Raw genomic sequence first — 24,218 nt, forward strand, 5'->3', positions numbered from 1 at the left:
CTGCCACATTCGCCTTTGTCGTACCACCATTTGTTTTTCAATTTGTCCAACAGGCCTTGTTCATTCAGTTTTAAAACTGCCAGGTTAACAGCATTTCTTGAAACGATAAAACATATCTTGTAAGAAACTGCATTGCTTTGGAAAATGTTAGGAAAAGGGACGAAACTTCGGATATGATCTTGCGTCACAAGCTAAACAAACCTCTCATTCGTGTTTCAAAAAGACAACGGGAACAAATACGTCTTTGCGCTGCAACTTTTGATTTCTGGCCAAATGGAGAAAAGGTCTCATTCTCATGAGCATACTTTCCTTGTTGCTAGCTAGGTTTCACTTCTTACATTGTATAGAAGAATAATGGCTTGTATTGTAATCATATGAGTTCAGGTTTAGCAAATATGATGGGTTTCTATTGCGAGAGTGAGTCGGTGTTGACCAGCAGAGAACTTGGACATGAAACATTATGACACACAGATATGGGGGTTATTTATAAAAATTCATATTTGTGTTTAGTGATGGGTGAAATTATTTTCCAGTAATGGATTTTCTGCGAATTTCTGCGTTCCGCCAAACAGGTTTCGTGAAACAGGCGTCAAAATTTGCCTTGTAAAAATTCACAAAAAGATGTCACATGCATCAAAAAATTGTCGCCTACATCAAAAAAATGTCGCCCGCGTAAACAAATTGTCACCCGCATCAAAAAAATTTGTTTCCCGTGTCCAAAAAAATGACACGTCAAAAAGATGTTGCGCGCGTCATAATGTCATTATGATTCGTGAGACAAATTCTTTTTCATGCATGCCGTTTTCGCCTGCGTCAAAAAATGACACCCGCCTCATAATAAATTGTTACCCGCATCCAAAAAAAGACGCACATCCAAAAAAAATTATTTTGGGCGTGCACCATTTTCGCCGTTTCGCAAATCTTATGATAGATTAGCGAAATTTTCGGGCTAGATTTGCTCATCATTATTTGTGTTATTTTTGGAATTTTCTTTTACGTCAAATAACCTATACATTTTTAAAAAAATGAATGTTGTCTTACTTATAAAAAAAAAGTTAAAAAAACCTTAAATACTTCAAATTTGTGTTTTCCTTAATGGGTCAACAAGCTTGAAAAAATGGAAACACTCAAATTGAGTATACAGCTTTGATTTTGCCTGGGGCGGCTCCCATTGGCTTCTACGTGACCCTGCAAATAGTGATGAGCGAATCTGTCCCATTTTGCTTCGGTGAAAAATTCGCGAAATTGCCAAAAAATTTGTGAAACTGCAAACAATTCTCAAAACACAGGTGTCATGTGACCATTTTGTCTATTTTTGCCTATTTTGACGCGACCTTTACGTGATGCGCAACTTTTTCGGTGAAGTTTGCCAGTTGGCGAAAAGTGGAAAGTTGCTGCAAATCCATGCCTGGCGAGAACATTCGCTCATCACTACTTGCAAGCCTTCAGTTTTACAGTCACGTTTGTCACTTAGTAATTATAAAAAATGTAAGCTTTTTGCACCATAATTCAAACTCATGATTATGAGCACAAAAAAATGCCATAAATTGTGGCAAACAAGTTGATAAATAACCCCCATATTCCTCTGCCATGCACGGGGAATAGTTATTGGTGCTTGTTTAATGTAAGAGAAATGTAGGAGATGATCATGCTTATGGCAAGTATTTGGAGATCACATTAATAACCTTGTACTCATGATATCCTAGGCTTCTGCTTCTGTGTTTGTTTGGTTTCCTTTTTTTACCTTCTAAGTAGAGGAAAAACACATTTTTTTCATATGTATTTTATGCACACAGCTGCTTTAAACCATTTTACAGTCAACTTTACCCTTCTAAAATGATAACAATAGATGGAATGTTAAAATCCTTTGACCTATAGACTGGAAATCCACAGACCTTTGCAGGGAGGATTACAGGTATGGGGCCCATTATCGAGAATGCTTGGGACCTGGGGTTTTCTGGATAAGGGGTCTTCCCTGTAATTCAGATCTCCTACCTTAAGTCTGCTAAAAAAATAATTTAAACAGTAATTAAACCCAATAGGATTGTTTTGGCTCCAATAAGGGGTAATTATATCTTAGTTGGGATCAAGTACAGGTACTGTTTTATTATTACAGAGAAAAGGGAATCATTTAACCATTAAATAAACCCAATAGGACTGTTCTGCCCCAATAAGGGGTAATTATAACTTAGTTGGGATCAAGTACAGGTACTGTTTTATTATTACAGAGAAAAGGGAATCATTTAACCATTAAATAAACCCAATAGGACTGTTCTGCCCCCAATAAGGGGTAATTATATCTTAGTTGGGATCAAGTACAGGTACTGTTTTATTATTACAGAGAAAAGGGAATCATTTAACCATTAAATAAACCCAATAGGACTGTTCTGCCCCCAATAAGGGGTAATTATATCTTAGTTGGGATCAAGTACAGGTACTGTTTTATTATTACAGAGAAAAGGGAATCATTTAACCATTAAATAAACCCAATAGGACTGTTCTGCCCCCAATAAGGGGTAATTATATCTTAGTTGGGATCAAGTACAGGTACTGTTTTATTATTACAGAGAAAAGGGAATCATTTAACCATTAAATAAACCCAATAGGGCTGTTCTGCCCCAATAAGGGGTAATTATATCTTAGTTGGGATCAAGTACAGGTACTGTTTTATTATTACAGAGAAAAGGGAATTGTTTTTAAAAATGTGAATTATTTGTTTAAAATTAAGTCTCCAGGAGATGTTCTTTCCGTAATTCAGAACTTTCTGGATAACGGGTTTCCAGATAAGGGATCTCATACCTGTAATATGAAAAGGTTGATGATATACTATTTTAAGTAAAATAAGCCTTTAAACATGCAAAATAGGATATAATGTGATGGATAACAGAAAAAAAAGACTGATGGAAATCAAATTTCTCCTTTTATTTTAATGGGGTTAAGAAATATGCTGTCGCTTGTCCATCTATCGACCATGTCTGTAAGGAGCAGTTTGGTTTCTAATAGCAAGAACTTTTTCTTATTTCTGTTTCTTTTTTTAACCCAGGAAACTGGTAAAATAAACAAATAATGTTGTTAGAGAATATCCCCATAAACTTCTATATAATCTCCCCAGCTTTTACTTGCACTAAAATGTTTGCATTTTTTTTCTTTAATAAATTCCCACTATAATTACTACTTTTTTTCTGCTTGCATAGTTTTTGTTCTGGAATTAAGAAAATAATCAACTCCAGTTTTGGTATATTGCCCCTATTTGCAATGTTCCATATTCTATCCATATGCACCTGCGGTAAGAAAAGTTTTTAATACCACTAACTCAATCAGAGCTTTGACGGATCACCAATAAATGCTACCTGCTTTCTATAATCGATTACTTCAGCTTGTTCCCAACTGATATTTAATGAAACAAAGAGAAGCAAAAACAATAATAAGCTTGGCCCCAGGAGGGCCTGGACCATGGGGTTCTGTTTCCTCTATAGAAGTGAAAAGATCCCCCCCTACAGGACATAAATGGGGAGGATTTTGACACAAAAATTCATACTTTCAATTTTCCATGACAAACTTCATTCTGATTAGCTAGCGCCATGCCTTCCTGTTGTTTATACTTTTTAGAACACTGTTGATTTGAATTCACTTTCTATCTCTGAGATTTATTCTGTAAAGTTCTTTTGTTATATACATACCTACTCTTTTAACTTTGGTAGTGCTTACAGTTTTGCCTGCTGACTACCCTGACAACCCTCTTATCTACTGCCTGCCCTGAACAGTGCATTTACTGGCCTATGACTTATGACCATAGATACAGCTACAATTGGCTTTGTCTTCTATTATATGCAATAATGCCTACAATTGTGTTTGTCATGGGCACTGGTGGAAGACCTGAAACCCAAGTACTGTAATGTTTGACCCTGAAACGGTGACTTTTTATCAGACAAAAGTACAAGGGGATACAGAAGCTCCACCCAAGCTATGATGACTTTTGGGTTTCTTTAGGCTAGGCTAGCTTTGAACTCTATGGACTCCATGTTCAGCCAAATAATGGAGAGACAGACCAATTTACTAGAGACCTTTTCACAAAAGATGCTTAGCATACTTAAGGTCCCCATACACGGGCCGATTCTAGCTGCCGATATCGGTCCCCCATTCGGCAGCTAACCAGCCCGTGTATGGGCACTACCGAAGGGCCTGCCCGACCGATAACTGGCCTGAAATCGGGCAGATCTCGATCGGGCAGGTTAAAAAATCTGGTCGGATCTGGGACCGCATTGGCTCGTTGATGCGGCCCCCGGACCGGCTTTGCCTATACCCGTCATTATGATATCCTTGTTTAGCCCCAGGGCCAAATGATCGAATTAGCCTGGATTCTCCCGATATCGCCCACCCGTAGGTGGGGATATCGGGAGAAGATCTGCTCGCTTGGTGACATCACCAAGCGAGCGGATCTGAAGGTGTATGGGGACCTATACTGAAGCGTAAACTATCATAGGTGCTTTGTTTCAAGCACAACTAAGGACTAACTACAGTTACTGTGAAAATCACATATCTTCAACCTCTAATCTCAGTGACTTCTACTGAAGGCAACTAGTATTTTGCTGAATAAGATCAGTTAATTAAGATTAGCAAATGCATCGTCACTCGTCAATAGAATATTTGGAACTGCTGGCATGAACTTTAAATACACTAAACATAGACAAATAATACATATTCCAAAGCTGAGACCACCACCAACCAAATCCCTGTAACCCATAGCAATTTAAGGTCCACATACAAAAAAACTCGTATTCTAGAGCATAATTTGGCACATTGGGGCATTATGGACCTTAACAAAGTTACTGAGACATCTCTTAATGAGAAAACCACAGAGAATTCATATTGTGCCAATTAGGAAAATGATTCAAAAGATGTAATAGTTTAAAAGTTCATTCCCCTCTATTGAGCCATGAAAAGAGCGTAGCCTTAAGCAAAGGCAAGGGGACAATTATATTCTACCCCATTAGAAGCCATTTCTATTGCAGATATTTTTTAATATATATATATATATACACAATTTTATTACCATTTGGGTTTTTTTTTTTACATTTTGTGCTCTGATTGGTTACAATTTGGTTCAGGTCCTACTTAGCTAGAAGTTGTCTCCAACTCTGTTTTAAAGTTGGTTCATAGGAAGACATAAAGACTCAGTGACATAATCGTAATTAAAACCGTTTCCAACTTCTAGATTTCAGTAAATTGCCCCCCCCCCCCCCCAAGAATTTTTTGGTCTTGGTTGCTCCTGATTTGGAACATGTTATTCTTTTAATAATTTTTTTTAACAATGCTTTTTATATTTTTTAATATTTCCCCCCCAAAAAAGAAAAATAAATAGATATAAGCCCCTAATGTGACTTTGTGCCAGAAAACATGATTATATTAGAAAATTAGATTAGTAATAGGCAATGTAGAAAATGCAGTAAATTCACTACAAAATGAAATATGCCAGTGATCCCCAACCAGTGGCTCAGGGGCAACATGTTGCTCCCCAACCCCTTGGATGTTGCTCTCAGTGCCCCCAAACCAGGGAGTTATTTTTGAATTCCTGACTTGGGGGCAAGTTTTGGTTGAATAAAAACAAGATTTCCTACCAATTAAAGCCCCCTGTAAGCTGATAGGGTGCATAGAGGCTGCCTAATAGCCAATCACAGCCCTTATTTGGCTCCTCCATGAACTTTTATGGTGCTTGTGTTGCTCTCCAAGTCTGGGGACCCCCGGTCTATGTAAAGCTCACTGAATAGCTATAATGTGCAAGATAATACATATATTTTAAAATATAATTTTGTTTCTTTAAGTTTATAGACTTAGTTTTTTTTTTTAAAAGCAAGGAATGATATTATCACTGATGGTTATACATACCTCTTGCATAGAGAGGCTCAAACATACTTAAAAATTTCCTTTCTAAGATTCCAGGAACATAGCTATTAAACACTTTCTACACCCTAAATCAAATACTAAATCGGCCTAATGTATCCAAACCTCTTTAATAATTCAGGCCTTTACAGTTGTGCACGGGGGGTGGGGGGGGGTCACATTTTGGATTATTTTAGTGTCAATGGCACTGCACATGCTCAGTGTAGTCTGGGCAGCTTTTGAGAAGCCAAGCAAATCATCAAGCAGAAAATGAGGTTTGTCTGTCATAGAAGCTGATGGTTCAGGGCTCCTGAGCTGACATATAATAAGAATATGAATTAATTACTCATCGGCTTTGTATTGTGACTTTTATATTGTACAGGTATGGGATCTGTTACTTGAAACCCATTATCCAGAAAGCTCTGACTTACAGGAAGAGAATCCCCCATAGACTCCATTTTAATAAAATAATTCAGATTTTTTAAAAATGTATTTCCTTTTTTTCTGTAATAATAAAACAGTACCTGTACTTGATCCCAACTAAGATATAATTACCCCTTATTGGGGGCAGAACAGCCCTATTGGGTTTATTTCATGGTTAAATGATTCCCTTTTCTCTGTAATAATAAAACAGTACCTGTACTTGATCCCAACTAAGATATAATTACCCCTTATTGGGGCAGAACAGCCCTATTGGGTTTATTTAATGGTTAAATGATTCCCTTTTCTCTGTAATAATAAAACAGTACCTGTACTTGATCCCAACTAAGATATAATTACCCCTTATTGGGGCAGAACAATCCTATTGGGTTTATTTAATGGTTAAATGATTCCCTTTTCTCTGTAATAATAAAACAGTACCTGTACTTGATCCCAACTAAGATATAATTACCCCTTATTGGGGCAGAACAGCCCTATTGGGTTTATTTAATGGTTAAATGATTCCCTTTTCTCTGTAATAATAAAACAGTACCTGTACTTGATCCCAACTAAGATATAATTACCCCTTATTGGGGGCAGAACAGCCCTATTGGGTTTATTTAATGGTTAAATGATTCCCTTTTCTCTGCAATAATAAAACAGTACCTGTACTTGATCCCAACTAAGATATAATTACCCCTTATTGGGGGCAGAACAGCCCTATTGGGTTTATTTAATGGTTAAATGATTCCCTTTTCTCTGTAATAATAAAACAGTACCTGTACTTGATCCCAACTAAGATATAATTACCCCTTATTGGGGGCAGAACAGCCCTATTGGGTTTATTTCATGGTTAAATGATTCCCTTTTCTCTGTAATAATAAAACAGTACCTGTACTTGATCACAACTAAGATATAATTACCCCTTATTGGGGACAATCCTATTGGGTTTAATTTATATTTAAATTATTTTTTAGCAGAGTATGGAGTTCCAAATTACGGAAAGATCCCTTATCCGGAAAACCCCAGGTCCCGAACATTCTTTATAACAGGTCCCATACCTGTATATACACAGTATAGTATGAGTGGGTCCCTAAGCTCAGGTAAGTGACAGCAGCACAGAGTATGGGCAGGGAATCAGCAGAAAAGAAGATGGGGGGCTACTGGGGCATCTTTGGGGGCACAGATCTTCCCTGCTAAAGGGCTGTGGTTGCCTTGGCTGGTACAGAACCACGAAGCATAGTACGTAACATTTCTTGCCTACTTCTTGGTTAAGTTTTAGTTCTCCTTTTTAAAGGAATTGTAACACCAAAAAATTGCCCTACACTGGTAAAAGTTGTGTGTTTGCTACAGAAAGACTACTATAGTTTATATAAATAAGCTGCTGTGTAGCCCTGGGGGCAGCCATTCAAGCTGAAAAAAGGAGAAAAGGCACAGGTTACATAGCAGATAACAGATAAAACATTATTGTATTCTACGGAGGTTATCTGTTATCTGCTATGTAACCTGTGCCTTTTCTTCTTCGAATCGCTGCCCCCGTGGCTACATAGCAGATTTGTTTACATAAACTTAAAATACACCAGTTGGACCAGTGAAGAGCAACAATACATTATACTGTAATTACTTTTACGCACTTTTATGTTTTGATGTTACTGTTCCTTTAAGCAATTATTGGCCAGTGTAAGCTATGAACTATTCAGGCAATTTCTGGGACATTTTGGAACAACACATGCTTTTAATAGTTTTTATGCCTCCTGAAAATATATTCCCAGGCTTGTAAACTCTAAAATAAAATGAATATCGGCAGAAAAATCATGTTTTATATCCTACAAAGTAGAATTTACGGTTGCTAAATGAAGAGCCGAGCTGATGAATAATAATGTGTTCATAGAGTAATGACGAGTAATCATGAGAGGGTTCTTTAGCTGTGATAAAAGCCATAACCATACACCATTTAATAGCACAACAGCAAAATGGAAGTTAAAAAAGGTGCAGCAGAGATAAAATGTCAATTAAAAACAACAAAAAATAAATAAATTGAATGCTTAGGCGACTACCCTAAGAGCAAGTCAAAAAGGGTTGTTTATGTAATACGTGGAAGGCCATGTAAAAGCAAGAGAGTGTAACAGCTGAGTCTGGATATAGCATATACATTCAACGCTCTGATGGTGTCTTTCATTTCTGCTGTATAAAGAGACATCACAACCAATTGTAATGGACTATATGATATACCTGTATTAAATATATGGCATATTGTTATGATTGCTGGCAGTCTGACCACTCGGGTAGAATCACTAAGTCCCTTACTAGCTGGTAGACACTTCCTTTTGCACAAAATGGTAAATCACAACACCAATGATGCACAGTAGTGCCACTGACCAAGTATAGTAATGGCAATTGAGATGCCTTGTATGCCCTTTCCCTTGGGTTGGCATTCTGGAACCATCACCATTTGGTGATGGTTCCAGAATGCCAACCCAAGGGAAAGGGCATACAAGGCATTTCTCTGTTACAGTAAGAGTCCACCCTTTGATAAATACACACCCAAAAAGCTGTGAATTTTCATCTAGTGAACTGTGGTGAGCTATCTCAAGAGGAGGCCAATGAGAAGTTTTTAAGTAGCAAATGGCTAACCACTCCGAGAATCAGTAGTGGCTTAGAAAAGGGTAAAGCAGCAAGATGAGCCAGCAATATGTTTGTTGTTCTGCTGGCTGTTGAAATGAAATACCAGTATAGGATAGCGCTATACAACTTTAAAGGAGAAGGAAAGGCTAAGTCACTTGGGGGTGCCAAAATGCTTACCTTTAATGGTGCCCCTGTTCGGAGAAAAGCACACCAGCCCGGGGTACCTGCGAGCGAGTGTCTCCTCTTCCTGCTGCCGTCTTAGAGTAGAGTAGAGTGAAAAGTCGAACTTTAACAAAAAAGTCGGCTTTTCACTCTACTGCTCATGCGCCGGCCCAGGGATTCCGAAGACAGAAGAAAGAAGGAAGAGGAAACACTCGCTGCATCTCCCCCGGACTGGTGCAGTTTTCTCCTAACAGGGGCACCAGCCCAGGCTAAAAGGTGAGCGATTAAAGTCACTGGGGGGTGCCTAACTTTTTGGCACCCCCAAGGGACTTTGCCTTTCCTTATCTTTTAACACTTAGTGACATTAGTCACAATAGTGCAGGCTACAATGCTATATTAATTCTGCGGAATGATTTACCATACCTAAGTAAAAAGCCCTAATTGTTTACTATAGCAGCAGCCATTTTAGCTTGGTCTAAACTTGGACGTAACTTCCTTCTCCTTCTGTCTGTGTCTCTTGCTGGCTTCCTAGCTCTGGGCTCAGATTACAGCAGGGAGGGGAGGATGGAAAAGCGAGGGGAAGAGAGAGGGGCAAGATGTGCAGGCTTATGCCTGTGACCAAGAGGTTTGAGCTGAGAGAAGGAAATCTGATACTGAATCCCATGTGTACAGAATACAGAAAAGAATAAAAGAAAAGAAATGTGGTGTTTCTTTTCACAGAGGACTCAGAGCAGCAGAACTGTAAATACACCAATTCACACTTACAGTTCTGCTGTTCTGAGTCCTCTGTGGAAAAAAACACTGTGAAAAGGAAAACTAAACCCCCCCTAGGTACAAAAGTCCCCTAAACTGCCCTCCTTGGACCCCCCTCACCTTTTCCTATTAGATTGATAAGTGGTCCTATGTCAAAACCTGACCTAAAAAAGCAGAGTACCTAGACACCATCTTAGAAAATGCTTTGGGTCACCGCCGATACGGACCCTACATACCCTGCATGCGCAGTTGGGGCTAATCGGTAATCAGCTTCAACTGCGCATACTCACGCAGGGTCCGTGTCGGTGACAAAGGCCAAATGCAGGTAGATGTGCCCCAAAGGAAGAAGCTATGCATGTCTTTGACTGTCATTCAATTGTCAAATGTATTTCAAAAAGAATTTACAGTGAATAATAAGTGCCCCCTTTCATTTGTAAGCCAGACTTTACACGTTACACTTGCTTGCTCGTACAGGGTCTTAAACAAGGCACTCTGAATAGGTCCGAAGCTGTTACCTGTTTTCTGCATAAAGAATGAAATGAAGGAAAGTAAAAGAACATACCATGTCCACACACAGTACAACACACGCACGAAAAATAAAAAAATAAAAAAAATCTCAGGGACATCAGGGAAGGTGGAATACTATAACAACACATATAATATTGTTATACTATTCCACCCACCTTAATTGAGAATGCTTGGGGGTTGCCACTCCGTATCCTTTGGAATCCAGATTTCCTCCAACTTTCATCGTGTCGCAAGGCTTTCTCTGCTCGATGTACTCGTTCATGGTGGACTCCAGGAGGAAGGCAAACTTTCCCTTGGATTTCCGAACGCGAGCTACTCCCTCCGCTGTTGTTTTTGTGAAAACCGATGGCTCCGCAGATTTCATATAGGTCCACATCTTTTCATACACAGCGATTTTCGATCTCTGCCAAGGAAGATATTTCTTTACTAAAAGAGTATCCAGTTTTCTATTAGCCTATCATTAGCTTAAGCATATAATACACAAGACCAATGAATATGCTCTAAATGATATCATTATAAATGGTGTTTAGTGATGTCATCAGTTGTAATCTGTGCTCCATTTCTGTCACATGACTCACTAAAACTTGTGCATTATATTAAATAAAGTACCCCATGTTGTAAAATATGAGGAGTTCCATGACCTTTAGAAAAGCATTTTGCCTTCGGCCTTTTTTTTTTTATATGGTATGGAACTTCTCGGTGACTTATAATATCCTTTAGTTTTACAGTAGGGGGTACTTCATTCACTATATATCCTGTAGATTATATTGTTATAAACTTTGCTTAGTGATTTCATCAGTTATAATTGGTGCTCAGTGATGTAATTTCTACCATGTCACTAAAACTTGTATCTTATAATAAATAGAGCCCCCCTTGTTATAAAATATAAGGTTATTTGAAGTTGACTTGTAGTTCCATGACCCGTAGCTTATGTTGCCATGGAACTCCTTAGTGCATTATATCCTTATATTTTACAACAGGGGGTACATTATTTACTATATAATCAGTGTTGGACTGAGATGGCAGGGGCCCACCAGAAACTCTGGACCATGGGCCCACTCTCAACTTTAATTCCTCCGCTCCTCCCTTAAACTCTTTATTATCCTAGTCTCTTTTCTCTACATACTATACTCTACTATATATTCTTCCATCTATCAAGCTTCCGTGTTCCCATACAGAAAAAGGGAATGACCATGCAATTGGCCCAGTGTTGGACTGAGATGGCAGGGCCCACCAGAAACCCTGGACCATGGGCCCACTCTCAAAACTTTAATTCCTCCTCTCCTCCCTCAACTTCTTTATTATCCCAGTCTCTTTTCTCTACATACTATACTCCATCCTTCCATCTATCAAGGTTTCATGTTCCCATACGTAAAAAGGGAATGACCATGCAATTGGCCAAATAGATAGAAGCAAGAGGGCCCACTGACACCTGGGCCCACCGGGAGTTTTCCTGGTATCCTGGTGGGCCAGTCCGACACTGTATATAATACATCTTTTTCCTGGCTGTTTTTACAATAACCCTTGCAGGTTCTGAAATATCTGATTGGATTAAGGACATGGATGAGTTGTCTTTAAACATTTAGTTTTGCATGGTGAAAAAGATTCTACTCTGTAAGGGGGTAATCATATATTTTTTTCAATTGATGAGACTTAATCCTCTCATTGAGTTTCACTCAGCTTCAAGGGGAAGTTAAATCCCTCTGTGTTTTCAGTTTCACCCAGCTTCAAGGGGAAGTTAAGCACATTATTGTTTTCCAAGAGTGCCAATGCTCCTAAAATGGCAGCTGGAGCAATTCCTGTTTTAACAATACTTTCAACTCGAAAAATGTAAACTTGAAATTTTTGTATGAATGATTCAAGCATTACCAGGACATTTTAGAAATACAGCAATGATTGTGTTTACTTCAAATCTATACCATGTCGAGTTTATACGACTTTCAAGGACAGAAATAATCAAATTTTAGTAAATGCTCCCCATGGTGTAGTAATAAGCATGACACAAAACATGGCCACTGTAATGGTAACCTATTCAGAAGGGATGACATAAAAATGTTTTTATTAAATAAATATGTTTGATATATAATATAATAATATATATATAATAATTGTATTCCAATTAAGTGAAAAGCAACGGAGGACTCACACATAATTATACACAGTCTATAATAAAATATTATATTAAATCATTGTTTCCTGTTATTCACACTAAGGGGCCCATTTACTTACTCACGAACGGGCCGAATGCGTCCGATTGCGTTTTTTTTGTAATGATCGGTATTTTGCGATTTTTTCGGAAAATTATCGCGACTTTTTCGTTACCAATACGATTTTTGCGGAAAAACGCGAGTTTTTCGTAGCCATTCCGAAAGTTGCGATTTTTTCGTAGCGTTAAAACTTGCGCAAAAAGTTGCGATTTTTTTCGTAGTGTTAAAACTTGTGCAAAACGTCGCGCCTTTTAAGTTTTAACGCTACGAAAAAAGCGCAACTTTTCGCGCAAGTTTTAACGCTACGAAAAAAGCGCAACTTTCGGAATGGCTACGAAAAACTCGCGTTTTTTCGCGCAAATCGTATTGGTAACGAAAAAGTCGCGATAATTTCCGAAAAGTCGTAAAGGCGCCGAAAAAATCGCAAAAAATACGAAAAAGTCGCAAAATGTTCGTTTTCCAATCGGAATTTTTCCAATTCGGTCGGAATTCGTGTCTTAGTAAATCAGCCCCCTAATATACTAAAATGGCTTTGCTCTGATCTGCCGCCATAATTTATTATTGGTAATACACCTAGGGGATTGTTGCAAGCAATGATTTTGTCAATGGCAGCTACTGTTATGGGGAACTGAGTATAGTACTGTAATACGCTAATAATTATTCTGTTTGTATCAGTTCTCTAAGGGGTAAGTAATAGTGATTCACACCCGCACGGAGCCCTTGTCTATTTTGCTTGGGTCGATACATGGGATGGAAATGACAAATGTGTTGCACCAGAGGCAAAGTAAGCAATATTCTCTTCTTTGTAAAATGTATGTACAGCAAAATGCTGCTGTTATGTGAATCTACACCTATTATGAGTTTATCTGCCTCCAAGCTGGAAACCATACATTATTTGGGAGCAATACTTTAGGGGCAAATTGTAAAGTGCCCAAACTTGTAGGGGCTATTTTAGAAGCTAATCTCAACTGCGCTTGGGCAAAAATGAGCACAAAACTGCGTACTATTCACAATGGTACTTGTGTCTATAGTCACTCTGCTCTATTGGTACCTTGCACCAAGATGCTCATTGCTTCATTTTCCAGACTAAATACAAAGCTATGGGCATATGGACACAATTAAGTCCTGTATCACTGTGCTAGTAATAACACAATTCCACCCCCACTGAGGCCAAAACACAAAAACCACTTGGGCTCAGTTTACCAACTAAAACACTAATATGTGTCCACATTGGGAAATCCAAGTTCCAGCAAACATTACTTATTGGGTCTCTGCTGTTCTAAAAGTTTAAATGTATTTGTGCTTTGCACGTTGCACCATCTAACTGTGTGAACCCTAATAAACCTGCAGAATGTGGAAAGAGGTGTATAGTTTGATCTATTGATAACTATACTCTTAGGGGCCCATTCATTAAAGCACGATGACCACCATTAGAAAAAAATACGGATTTTTTCTAAAGTTTCGAACCTTTCGTACTGTTAACGATAATATTGTTAAAAAAGTACAACTTTTTTGCGATATGTTCGTTATTCCATGACAAGTCATACGTTTCACACTTTTTGCAACGACTACAAAACTTTCGTTATTCATTCAAGCTTTAGTATTGTGACTATCTTTTGGCCAGGTTGGAGCTGCAGAGTGCCATTTTTGCCAATTTTGTAACTTTACGATATTTTCGTACGTCCAAGAAACAAATTTTTGTGACATTTTCAAATATCAGAAATTATCGTGGTTGCTACAAATTTTTTCTAGGTTGGAGCTGCAGAGTGCCATTGAGCCCTATGGGAGACTTTCCTTGGGCCGGGTTGGAGCTGCAGAGTGCCATTGAGCCCTATGGGAGACTTTCCTTGGGCCGGGTTGGAGCTGCAGAGTGCCATTGTGCCCTATGGGAGACTTTCCTTGGGCCGGGTTGGAGCTGCAGAGTGCCATTGAGCCCTATGGGAGACTTTCCTTGGGCCAGGTTGGAGCTGCAGAGTGCCATTGAGCCCTATGGGAGACTTTCCTTGGGCCGGGTTGGAGCTGCAGAGTGCCATTGAGCCCTATGGGAGACTTTCCTTGGGCCGGGTTGGAGCTGCAGAGTGCCATTGAGCCCTATGGGAGACTTTCCTTGGGCCGGGTTGGAGCTGCAGAGTGCCATTGAGCCCTATGGGAGACTTTCCTTGGGCCGGGTTGGAGCTGCAGAGTGCCATTGAGCCCTATGGGAGACTTTCCTTGGGCCAGGTTGGAGCTGCAGAGTGCCATTGAGCCCTATGGGAGACTTTCCTTGGGCCAGGTTGGAGCTGCAGAGTGCCATTGAGCCCTATGGGAGACTTTCCTTGGGCCGAGTTGGAGCTGCAGAGTGCCATTGAGGAAGGCTTCCAAAATCATGTACTGAAGTCAGAAAGGTTTTTGCGCCATTTACGATCATTCAGATATGAAAATTTCGTAGCTTTATGATATTTTTGTACGTCCAAGAAACAAATTTTCTTGACATTTTCGAACATCAGAAATTATCGTGGTTGCTACAAATTTTTTCCAGTCGTACTTTTAACAATCCGAAATTTAATGAATGGGCCCCAATGTGTGTTTTGTAACGTTAACAACTTGGACAATCACACTTCTGATAGCTAGAGAAGATAACTAGACTGGAGAAGCTAAATGTTTAGCAACATCAAAGACAAAGTGCCTTGGCAAATCAAACATGTATGTATTGTTACTTTAAAAGCGGAAACATTAATGGAATATCTCATTAGACAATGGCTGACCCCGACTAATAACCAATCTATCATGGGGTATACTGTGCAGATCACATTTCATTGAACAATTCACCATAGGCTGGCCTTTGAAGACCTCAATTCTACATACTGTATTCAGCGGAAGTAGGATAAGATTTGATTGCGACTGACTGAAGAAAGGCAGGCTTACAAGAAAGAATAGAAACCCTCTTCTGAAGGACTCCAACAGATGTTATGCATTCTCTAACAAGTTACATAAAAAGGCTTCAAATATGTAATACTTCTCCTAACAGTAAAGGAGGGACCCAGGGACACATTATGTGATGGCTAGATGGCTAGGTCAGGTAGTCTATATGTGCCATCCTGATTTCAGGTCAGTTCTCTATTTAAAAATAACATTTATTTGAAATTGCAAGGGTTGTCTCCAGGAATTAGACATTATGACTACAGTTTCTATTGTTAGAAGAGAGAGAGTAAGGCATTGAAGTAGTAACACGTTATATGGTGAATAGGAGGGAAAGAATTGGAAGGTGGGGAGGCAGATATATGGAGAAAGGAGAGGAAGATAGCATTGAAAAATAAGCAAGCCATTGTAAGAATAAGAGAGGAGATAAAAAGTGGTCTTTAATTAAATACAGGGAAGAACTGATTAGAAATAGGGCTGGAAAAAGATGCCTAAGACAAAGAACTAATAGCTATATTATACAATGTACAGGGAAGTACGATGCCATTGCCCATCCAAGTAGCACGCAGTGTTTTTGTATTAGCCCCCTCAGTTCTTCATATATACGGAGGCAAATCTCACAATCATCGAATGAAAATGCTCTTTAATTCATATTAGTGACTATGCCTTTGAGTTCTAAGGAGTGCAAGATCAAGCCCCATATGCCCCATACGGCCCAATGCGGCCCCATACTGCCCCATACTGCCAAGGTGAAAAAACCATACACCCTGCCCTGCTGATTATAAAGGCCCTGTATCTTATAACTGTTAAAAAAAACATAATTATTTTTCTTTTCAAAACTACCCCTTAATACATTTCTGCAGCAAAAAAAAAATAAATTGTCTAACCAAGTCATGTGCATAAATGCCAAAAATCTAGTCCTGTCTAAAATAGAAAAATATTCCTAAAGATATTGAAAGCCTTGGGTACAAAAACTAGGGGCATGGCATATAGGGGGAGATTTACTAATTCATGAATGGTCCGAAGGTGTCCGAATGCGTTTTTTTTGTAATGATCGGTACTTTTGTGACTTTTTCATCGCCGTCGTGACTTTTCCGTATGTTCCGCGACTTTTTTGTATATTTTCTGTGACTTTTTAGTTGCCATCGCGAAAAAAATCGGATTGGTTTTTCCGCCGTTTGCAATCGATCAATACGAAAGAATCGCGCCGATGACAAAATAGTCGCACAAAATATGATAAAGTCATGACGGTGACAAAAAAGTCGCGACAAATACGAAAAATCACGCCGGCGACAAAAAAGTCGCAAAATTTTCGTTTCCGATACGATTTTTTCCCTTTTGTGGTTCGGATTCGTGGATTAGTAAATCTCCCTCATAGAATATGCAAAAGACGTATTCATAGGACTTTATCCATAATTATTATATACTACATAAAGACTATAGGGTAGGTTTATCAGTGTAAATTGAGAGCCCCCCTAAACTTCCACTGCTCCTTATGGGATTTTTCTATGGCATATTTCTCAGAGTGAATTCTCACTTTCATCCATTAATAAATAAGTCTTTATCCATTTTTCTATTCTCTCTCTATTCATTTCTGTTCCTACAGAATTTAATAGCGAGAGAGGTAGAATTTTTGTGTGGCGTGCTCTAATTTCACACTTTTGTCAATCTGCCCCTAAGTCGAGAAATTGTTAAATGAATTGACAGATGTATCAAAGCCTTTTTGGCTTTTTTTTATGAAAATGTATCAGAATTAATTTGACTGCTTGGAGCTGTTTTCTATTCGCTACGCCCTACCAGTCTATTAGGTCTGGGAAATACAGTAGTGGGTTGAGAATTCTGTACTATTCTTCTCTTTGTTATTTAATATCAGAAATGCTTGAAAAAAATGTAAATCAGGACAAATCATTCTTTTTTTCCACCAGTAACCATCGTAACCATTTGAAAAGAAAGAATGATCTGCCATAATCTGTTTAACTAACAAAAAAGGCCTGTATTAACAATGCCATTTTGAATAACTGAGGGTTTTCAAAGCTTGCTCTGACTGTTGAGTTGGTAGATGTAAATGTGTCCTTTAATGTTCACTAACAGGTCCCTTAATTACCCCTAAATAACGGCCTTAAGAGCTATTTCAACAAAAACCTAATTCAAAAATGCTTCATCTATTCTATCAGAATCCCCCATTAATTGTAAGAGTGCACACATTTTCAAAATGAAAACTTACTTTAAAGAATTCTTTTGTTGACCCTGCGTCGAGTGTTCCATATGCGATTTCTGTTTGTTTGGCAAGGTCTTCTGCGCTCTCGATTGGAGACACCATCCTCTCAACCGTTAGGAAAGCAGCCAGATTGGCAGTATAAGATGAGATAATTATGAGGGTAAAGAACCACCACACTCCTCCAACAATGCGACCTGACAGAGATCTAAACATGAATACGTTAATATATATTTGCAAACAAAATGTTTTGAAACTTCAAGTACAAAGCAAAAAAGCTTTATAAATATAATACAATCATTTGTAATATTTATAATTAATATTTAATATGTTTAAAGCTGCACTCAGTCCTCTATCAAAAGAAACACAGGATTTCTTATCTCTATTTTTGTAAACATGTTTTTCAGTATCCCACTTCCTCTCTCAGAGAAATCCTTCATTCCTAGGGCCAAAGTCTGCACAGTTCTCTCCTCTTTCCCTTCTCCTGCTCCCCCTCTCATAAAAATTCATAAAACTCACTCCCCCCCACCCTAAGGAATGTGTAATCTGAGCTATGCTGCAGCAGGAAGCTATGAAGACCAAGCTAAAATGGCTGCTGCTATCTTAAACAAACAAAGGGGGCTTCTATGGCTCTTTACTCAGGTATGGTAAAGCTTTCTGCAGAATAAATATAGGGTTCTAGGTGGCACTAATGTGGCGAATCTATTGGCAGTAAAATGCCAAAATGTCTTTCCTTCTCCTTTGAGAAGGAAAAAAAAACATCTGGAGAAAAAATGGCATTTATATTCTGCCATTTAGGTTACTACTCTGGTGCATAATTATATATAACAATGGCAATGATCTACGAGCTAACACTGCATCTGTACTGTACATCAACCTTTAACAACCCTTTATTGACATTTAACATGAATCATAATTCAGCAATAAATAAGTCAAGATATGGAACATCTTAATTACATTTTCAGCTCAGCTAATTTCCTATCATTTAGGAGCTGTCATCGTGCAGCCCTCTGCTGTTGCTGTTGTATGTAAGAATATTATGTGTCTAACTAAATCTGACATACTAACCTAGGCGATATATCACATCCTTGTTGCATGAAGGCTCCAAGGGAGAACCAAAGACTATTAAATATGCCAAATTCATTTGGAGGCTGATCGCTGGGTCCTTCCTTCCCATCTTCTGGTTCTTCTGTGTGCCATTCATAGGGGCTAAATCTGCTTACCAGGAAAAGGACTACGCTCACACCAATGTAGGCAAAAACTATGCACATCCAGATCTCATAAGCCAAAGGGTCCAAAAACGAAAACACTCCTGGTTTAGATTTCTGAGGCTTCTTAATCATAATAGAAATCCCTAAACTCATAAAGGGCTTGGAAAAATCAATGACCTCTTCTCGAACCAAAGTGATGGTCAAAGGGGCAACCGCAATCTCAGCCTTCTGCAAGAAACAATAGGTATAGTTATGTATGGTATGTGCTCATTAATATAGTCAACTAAGAAAATGTAAACCTCCAATTAAATATCGCAAATAAAGTCTAAATTTCACAATCCTTATTACACAAATAGCAGGTTTACAGGGAATTGCATCAATTGCCCTTAATTTGTCTTTCACTGTATCAAACAATACATCTCATTTAATAAACGTATTTTTACCATGGACAATAGTTATTAAAATTAGATGCATAGGTTTAAGACAATGAATGGGTCACAAAGCTGACTCCTAGCGAAACAATGAAAATAATGTGCGTAAAAAATTGTCACGTGCATAAAAAAAAATTGCACGGCAAAAAAATTACACTTACAACAATATTTTTATATGGCAAATTTTTGCACCCGTTTTGGGAAAAAAATTTCACTGCGAATCCAACTAGTGATGAGCGAATCTGTCCCGTTTCGGTTCGCAGAAAAATTCCCAAATTTTTCAAAGGATTCGCCAAACGACACGAAACGGCAAAAACATTGAAAAAAATTGTCGTGTGCGTCAAAAAACGATGCATGTGACAATCTTTTTATGGCGTGTAAAAAAATTACGCGCACAACGTTTTTTACTCATGCTGCAATTTTTTTTTGATGCGGGCGACCATTTTTTGTTGTGCAACAAATTTTTCTGCAACAAATTCGCTGAAATTCGCTGCAGATCCATGCCCGGTGAATCCTTTTGCCCATCACTACAATTAATTTTTCACAACATTTTTAAAATGCAGGTATGTAATCCTGTATTATTATATAAATGCAAAAATATTATTATTAATATTTATTAATGATATTTGCTAAAATTGCTTGTCACACAACTTGCTTTCTCCAAATATAAGGGTCAAGTATAAACCCTATCTGGGGGGTAGCATAAGTATACAGTAAATCTTATTATAAGCAAATAGAAATAGATTTTATAATATACAAAGCAATAGACTTTCCTCAAAATACTCAATGAGAGAGAGCCAATCAAATGTTTGCACAAAATATGTTGAATATGTTCTTTTAAATATGAATTGCTTACCCCATAAACAAGCTCTCCCACCATCCCATTCCAGATTTTTGTTTCTGAATCCCTTGCTCCATATTTTCCATCAGGGACAATGGCAATTTTATACTTGATACCAATGTGTTTTGCAATTTCATAAGCCAGATCTACACAATATCCTTCAAACTTATCATTTCCTTCCAGCAGTTCATGGTTTTTCTTGTACATTACATAAGGGGCTTCCTATAATAAGAAGAAGACATCTTGAAGGAAGGAACCTACAATGCACTTTGTGACTAGGAAGAAGTGTCTCCAGTGTTGTTAGAGGTTATTTGGACAATGGCCATGTTTAGAGACATACAATGTACTGTGGGTAATAACAAGTGTTAACAAATTACATCAAACATGTTTTCTAGTTATATAATTCTTAGGACAAAATACATTCAATATGAATGGATATTTATTACAATGAAATACTCAACATATAATACATACAAGAAAGTTTATACTAAGGGGCACATTTACTAACCCACGAACGGGCCGAATGCGTCCGATTGCGTTTTTTTCGTAATGATCGGTAATTTTGCGATTTTTTTTCGGCGTCTTTACGATTTTTGCGTAAAAACGCGAGTTTTTCGGCGTTTTTACGATTTTTGTGTAAAAATGCGAGTTTTTCGGCGTCTTTACGATTTTTGCGTAAAAACGCGAGTTTTTCGTAGCCATTACGAAAGTTGCGCAAAGTCGCGATTTTTTCGTAGCGTTAAAACTTGCGCGAAACGTCACGCCTTTTAAGTTTTAACGCTAAGAAAAAGGCGCGCAAGTGTTAATGCTATGAAAAAATCGCAACTTTGCGCAACTTTCGTAAAGACGCCGAAAAACTCTCGTTTTTACGCAAAAATCGTAAAGACGCCGAAAAAATCTAAAAAAATACGAAAAAGTCGCAAAATGTTCGTTTCCAATCGGAATTTTTCCAATTCGGATTCGAAATCGTGTCTTAGTAAATCAGCCCCTAAGTCATACAACAAATCAACAAAGATTAAACAAACACCATTATCATGATATATGTATCTTAGGACCATAAATGAAAATCAACATTTGAGTTAAAATCACAGCATTATACAACGAAGAAATGCAACTTAACGCCACCATATTTAGATTTTTACAGTTTTAGGCAGTTATTTGTTTATTTCACAGATGAACACAACACATTGCACAATGTTGTATAGGAATGAGCGTGGACATACTCATTCTTATCACACACCACCACCATCTACTTGTACAACAGTCTGTAAAGGGTGTTATGTACTGAGACTAAAATTCGTTTTGGAACTTGATTACACTGTTTCTTTTGTTCCAAATTTGTTTATTTAGGGGTATTTTTGTAGAAAAATAGGGGCAGATTTATTATTACAGGTATGGGATCCGATATCCAGCAATGGTTATCCAAAATGACGGGAATGCCATCTCCCATGAACTCCATTTGAATCAAATAATTACATTTTTTCAAAAATATCTCCTTCTTCTCTGTTACAGTATAGCAGTACCTTGTACTTGATCCCAACTAAAGTATCACTTATTACTCACAATAAAAGTGAGTTTATTTGAATTTTAAATGATTTTTTAGTAGTATGGAGATCTAAGTTATGGAAAATCCCAGGCCCCGAGCATTTTGGATAATAGATCCCATTCTTGTACTTTTTCCAGCGAACATGTTTTTTTTCCCCAAATAATAAAAATCTTTCCAACTAAAACCTGAGTTAATTACAAAAAAAACATGATTGCAGAAAAAAAACGTGATTGAAACAGTAAATATTGAATCACCAAAAAACTCAAACACAAAAAATGGATACAATTAAGAAAAGTAAAAAAAAACTAATAAATCTGTCTCTAATATACAAAATTTGATCAAATCCTAAACACCCTCTTGTTGTGGGCAACCATGATGGCTTCTAGTTCCACTTACAGCTTGAGGAATGGGACCAAACTTGCATAAAAGGTCAACGTGCCTTGCTATGAACTTGTTGAGTCAACGGTAGAATAAAATCTCTCTAGGTGAAGCCATCGGTGTAAAACTGAGTTGCTGGCACATTTACTTTGTGTGATAGTTTATGATGGATCACAAGAAGTCAAGGTTTGAGCTGTGAGCAGGAATAAACCCTTCCATCTCCATTTTACAAGATAAAGGAAAAGGCAGGCTATTAATGTTAACAGTTCCAAGACAGATCAGTTCAAAGCTGTTCTCCTTTTGAGGAGTATCATATAAATAAATGATGAATTCGGATAATGTAAAGCTAATTCTATGTGGCAATTCCGTGAAAACCATCATCTATGTTGCTCTTAAGGAGCTTCATTCTAACATTCAGTGTGTGCACATTTTTTCTAGTAGAATATTAAAGATCTGTGCTGTCAAAATATGGAATGTCTTGCCTGTTACCGCTTTTGCTGAGATTACAAACCAACAGAGGGCAACCAACAGATAGAATCCTTCCTCAGTCTTTTCAGAACTAAACTCAAAAACTACTCAAAAAATATTCTTCTATTTGTATCTGTAAGTTATACACCCATTTAGATTGTAAGCTTTACAGGGGCAGGGACCTTCATCCTCTTGTGTCTGATTCTTAACCTATTGCAACCATACCTTGTATTTGTATTTAACATCATACTTAATAACCCCGTTTGTTGTATTAATTTATTGTTCTACTGTACAGTACTGTGTGCATAAGTAACCCTATATAAATATATATATACATACAACTATTGCAATTACTCAGTTCATGAGTACCAGAATAAGTTGGTTATTATTTGAAATGATCAAAAGCTCGAATGTGCACTTATTTATTACTGAAAAAACTGGAAACAAAAAACTCAAACTGAGCACAATTGCATTTTACCCAAATTTTGTTGCCCATTTCTCAAAAAAACGCCAATGGCGAAACATGGACATTAGCCGCAAATCCATGCCTGGGGAATTATTTCGCCCATTGCTACCTGTTAGTGTTTTTGCATGGTTGCTAGATTTATGAATACATTTTTGTTGGCTTGTTTGTCTAATAAAAGAGATATATAACTGATGCTGCTTCAGGAACAAAGGCCGTTTCTCACTTTCCATCAAGACTTTAACAAAAGACATTCTTCCAACAAACTGCCCCTGGAATATTCATTCCCAGTATCCTAGTCACTGCTACTTGATTCACTGTATTGTGTTTTCTCTTCTTTTCATTTTTGAATTGCATTAATTGCCTTCATCCTTCTTCATCTACATGTGTTTATTTACAGGGCTTTACCATCTATTGTCATCTTATCCACCTTCTATTTCATGACTGCTATAGAATTATCTCTGTTTCAAACAAATTTACCGTATTTTTCGCCATATAAGATGCACTTTTTCTTCCCCAAAACTGGGGGGGAAAAGTTGGTGCGTCTTATATGGCGAACTGCGTCTTCCTCTATGTGCCGCGGCTCTCTGCCGCATCCTCACTTTTATCCTCGTCACACGCACAGGGCACAACCGTATAAAAGCACAGAAGCAGCTGGGAGCCGCGGCACAGAGAGGAAGACATCACGGGAGCCGGAGGCCGCTGGGGGGAGGTTAGGGGGGAAATGGAAGGTGCTTGGGGGCCCTGGGGGAAGCTGAAGAATGCTGGGGGTGCCGTGGGGGAGCTGGAGAATGCTTGGAGGCCCTGGGGGATGCTGAAGGATACTTGGGGGGGCCCTGGGGGAAGCTGAAGGATACTTGGGGGGGGCCCTGGGGGAAGCTGAAGGATACTTGGGGGGGGGCTGGGGGAAGCTGAAGGATACTTGGGGGGGGCCCTGGGGGAAGCTGAAGGATACTTGGGGGGGGCTGGGGGAAGCTGAAGGATACTTGGGGGGGCCCTGGGGGAAGCTGAAGGATACTTGGGGGGGCCCTGGGGGAAGCTGAAGGATACTTGGGGGGGCCCTGGGGGAAGCTGAAGGATACTTGGGGGGGCCCTGGGGGAAGCTGAAGGATACTTGGGGGGGCCTGGGGGAAGCTGAAGGATACTTGGGGGGGCCCTGGGGGAAGCTGAAGGATGCTTGGGGGGTGGCCCT

At 38.5% G+C, this 24,218-nt stretch overlaps 1 protein-coding gene across 6 annotated transcripts in view; it reads right to left on the minus strand.

Annotated features, from left to right (window-relative positions):
* Positions 1-24,218, minus strand: part of gria4 (glutamate receptor, ionotropic, AMPA 4) — a 200,926-nt gene that overhangs the window by 20,091 nt on the left and 156,617 nt on the right. For 4 of the 6 annotated variants that reach the window (XM_031895620.1, XM_031895624.1, XM_031895622.1 and 1 more), the window contains exons 10-14: positions 20,187-20,393; positions 18,757-19,127; positions 17,698-17,896; positions 10,524-10,771; positions 1-96 (exon numbers count right to left, since the gene is read on the minus strand). The exon at positions 1-96 is cut by the window's left edge and continues 19 nt beyond it. In XM_031895620.1, coding sequence (XP_031751480.1) covers positions 1-96; positions 10,524-10,771; positions 17,698-17,896; positions 18,757-19,127; positions 20,187-20,393 — 1,121 coding nt within the window. The remainder of the gene's footprint in view (positions 97-10,523; positions 10,772-17,697; positions 17,897-18,756; positions 19,128-20,186; positions 20,394-24,218) is intronic. The other 2 variants (XM_031895621.1, XM_031895623.1) reach the window with 1 other exon arrangement.

This window comes from Xenopus tropicalis, chromosome 2 (assembly GCF_000004195.4).
Source record: "Xenopus tropicalis strain Nigerian chromosome 2, UCB_Xtro_10.0, whole genome shotgun sequence".
Taxonomy (NCBI): domain Eukaryota; kingdom Metazoa; phylum Chordata; class Amphibia; order Anura; family Pipidae; genus Xenopus; species Xenopus tropicalis.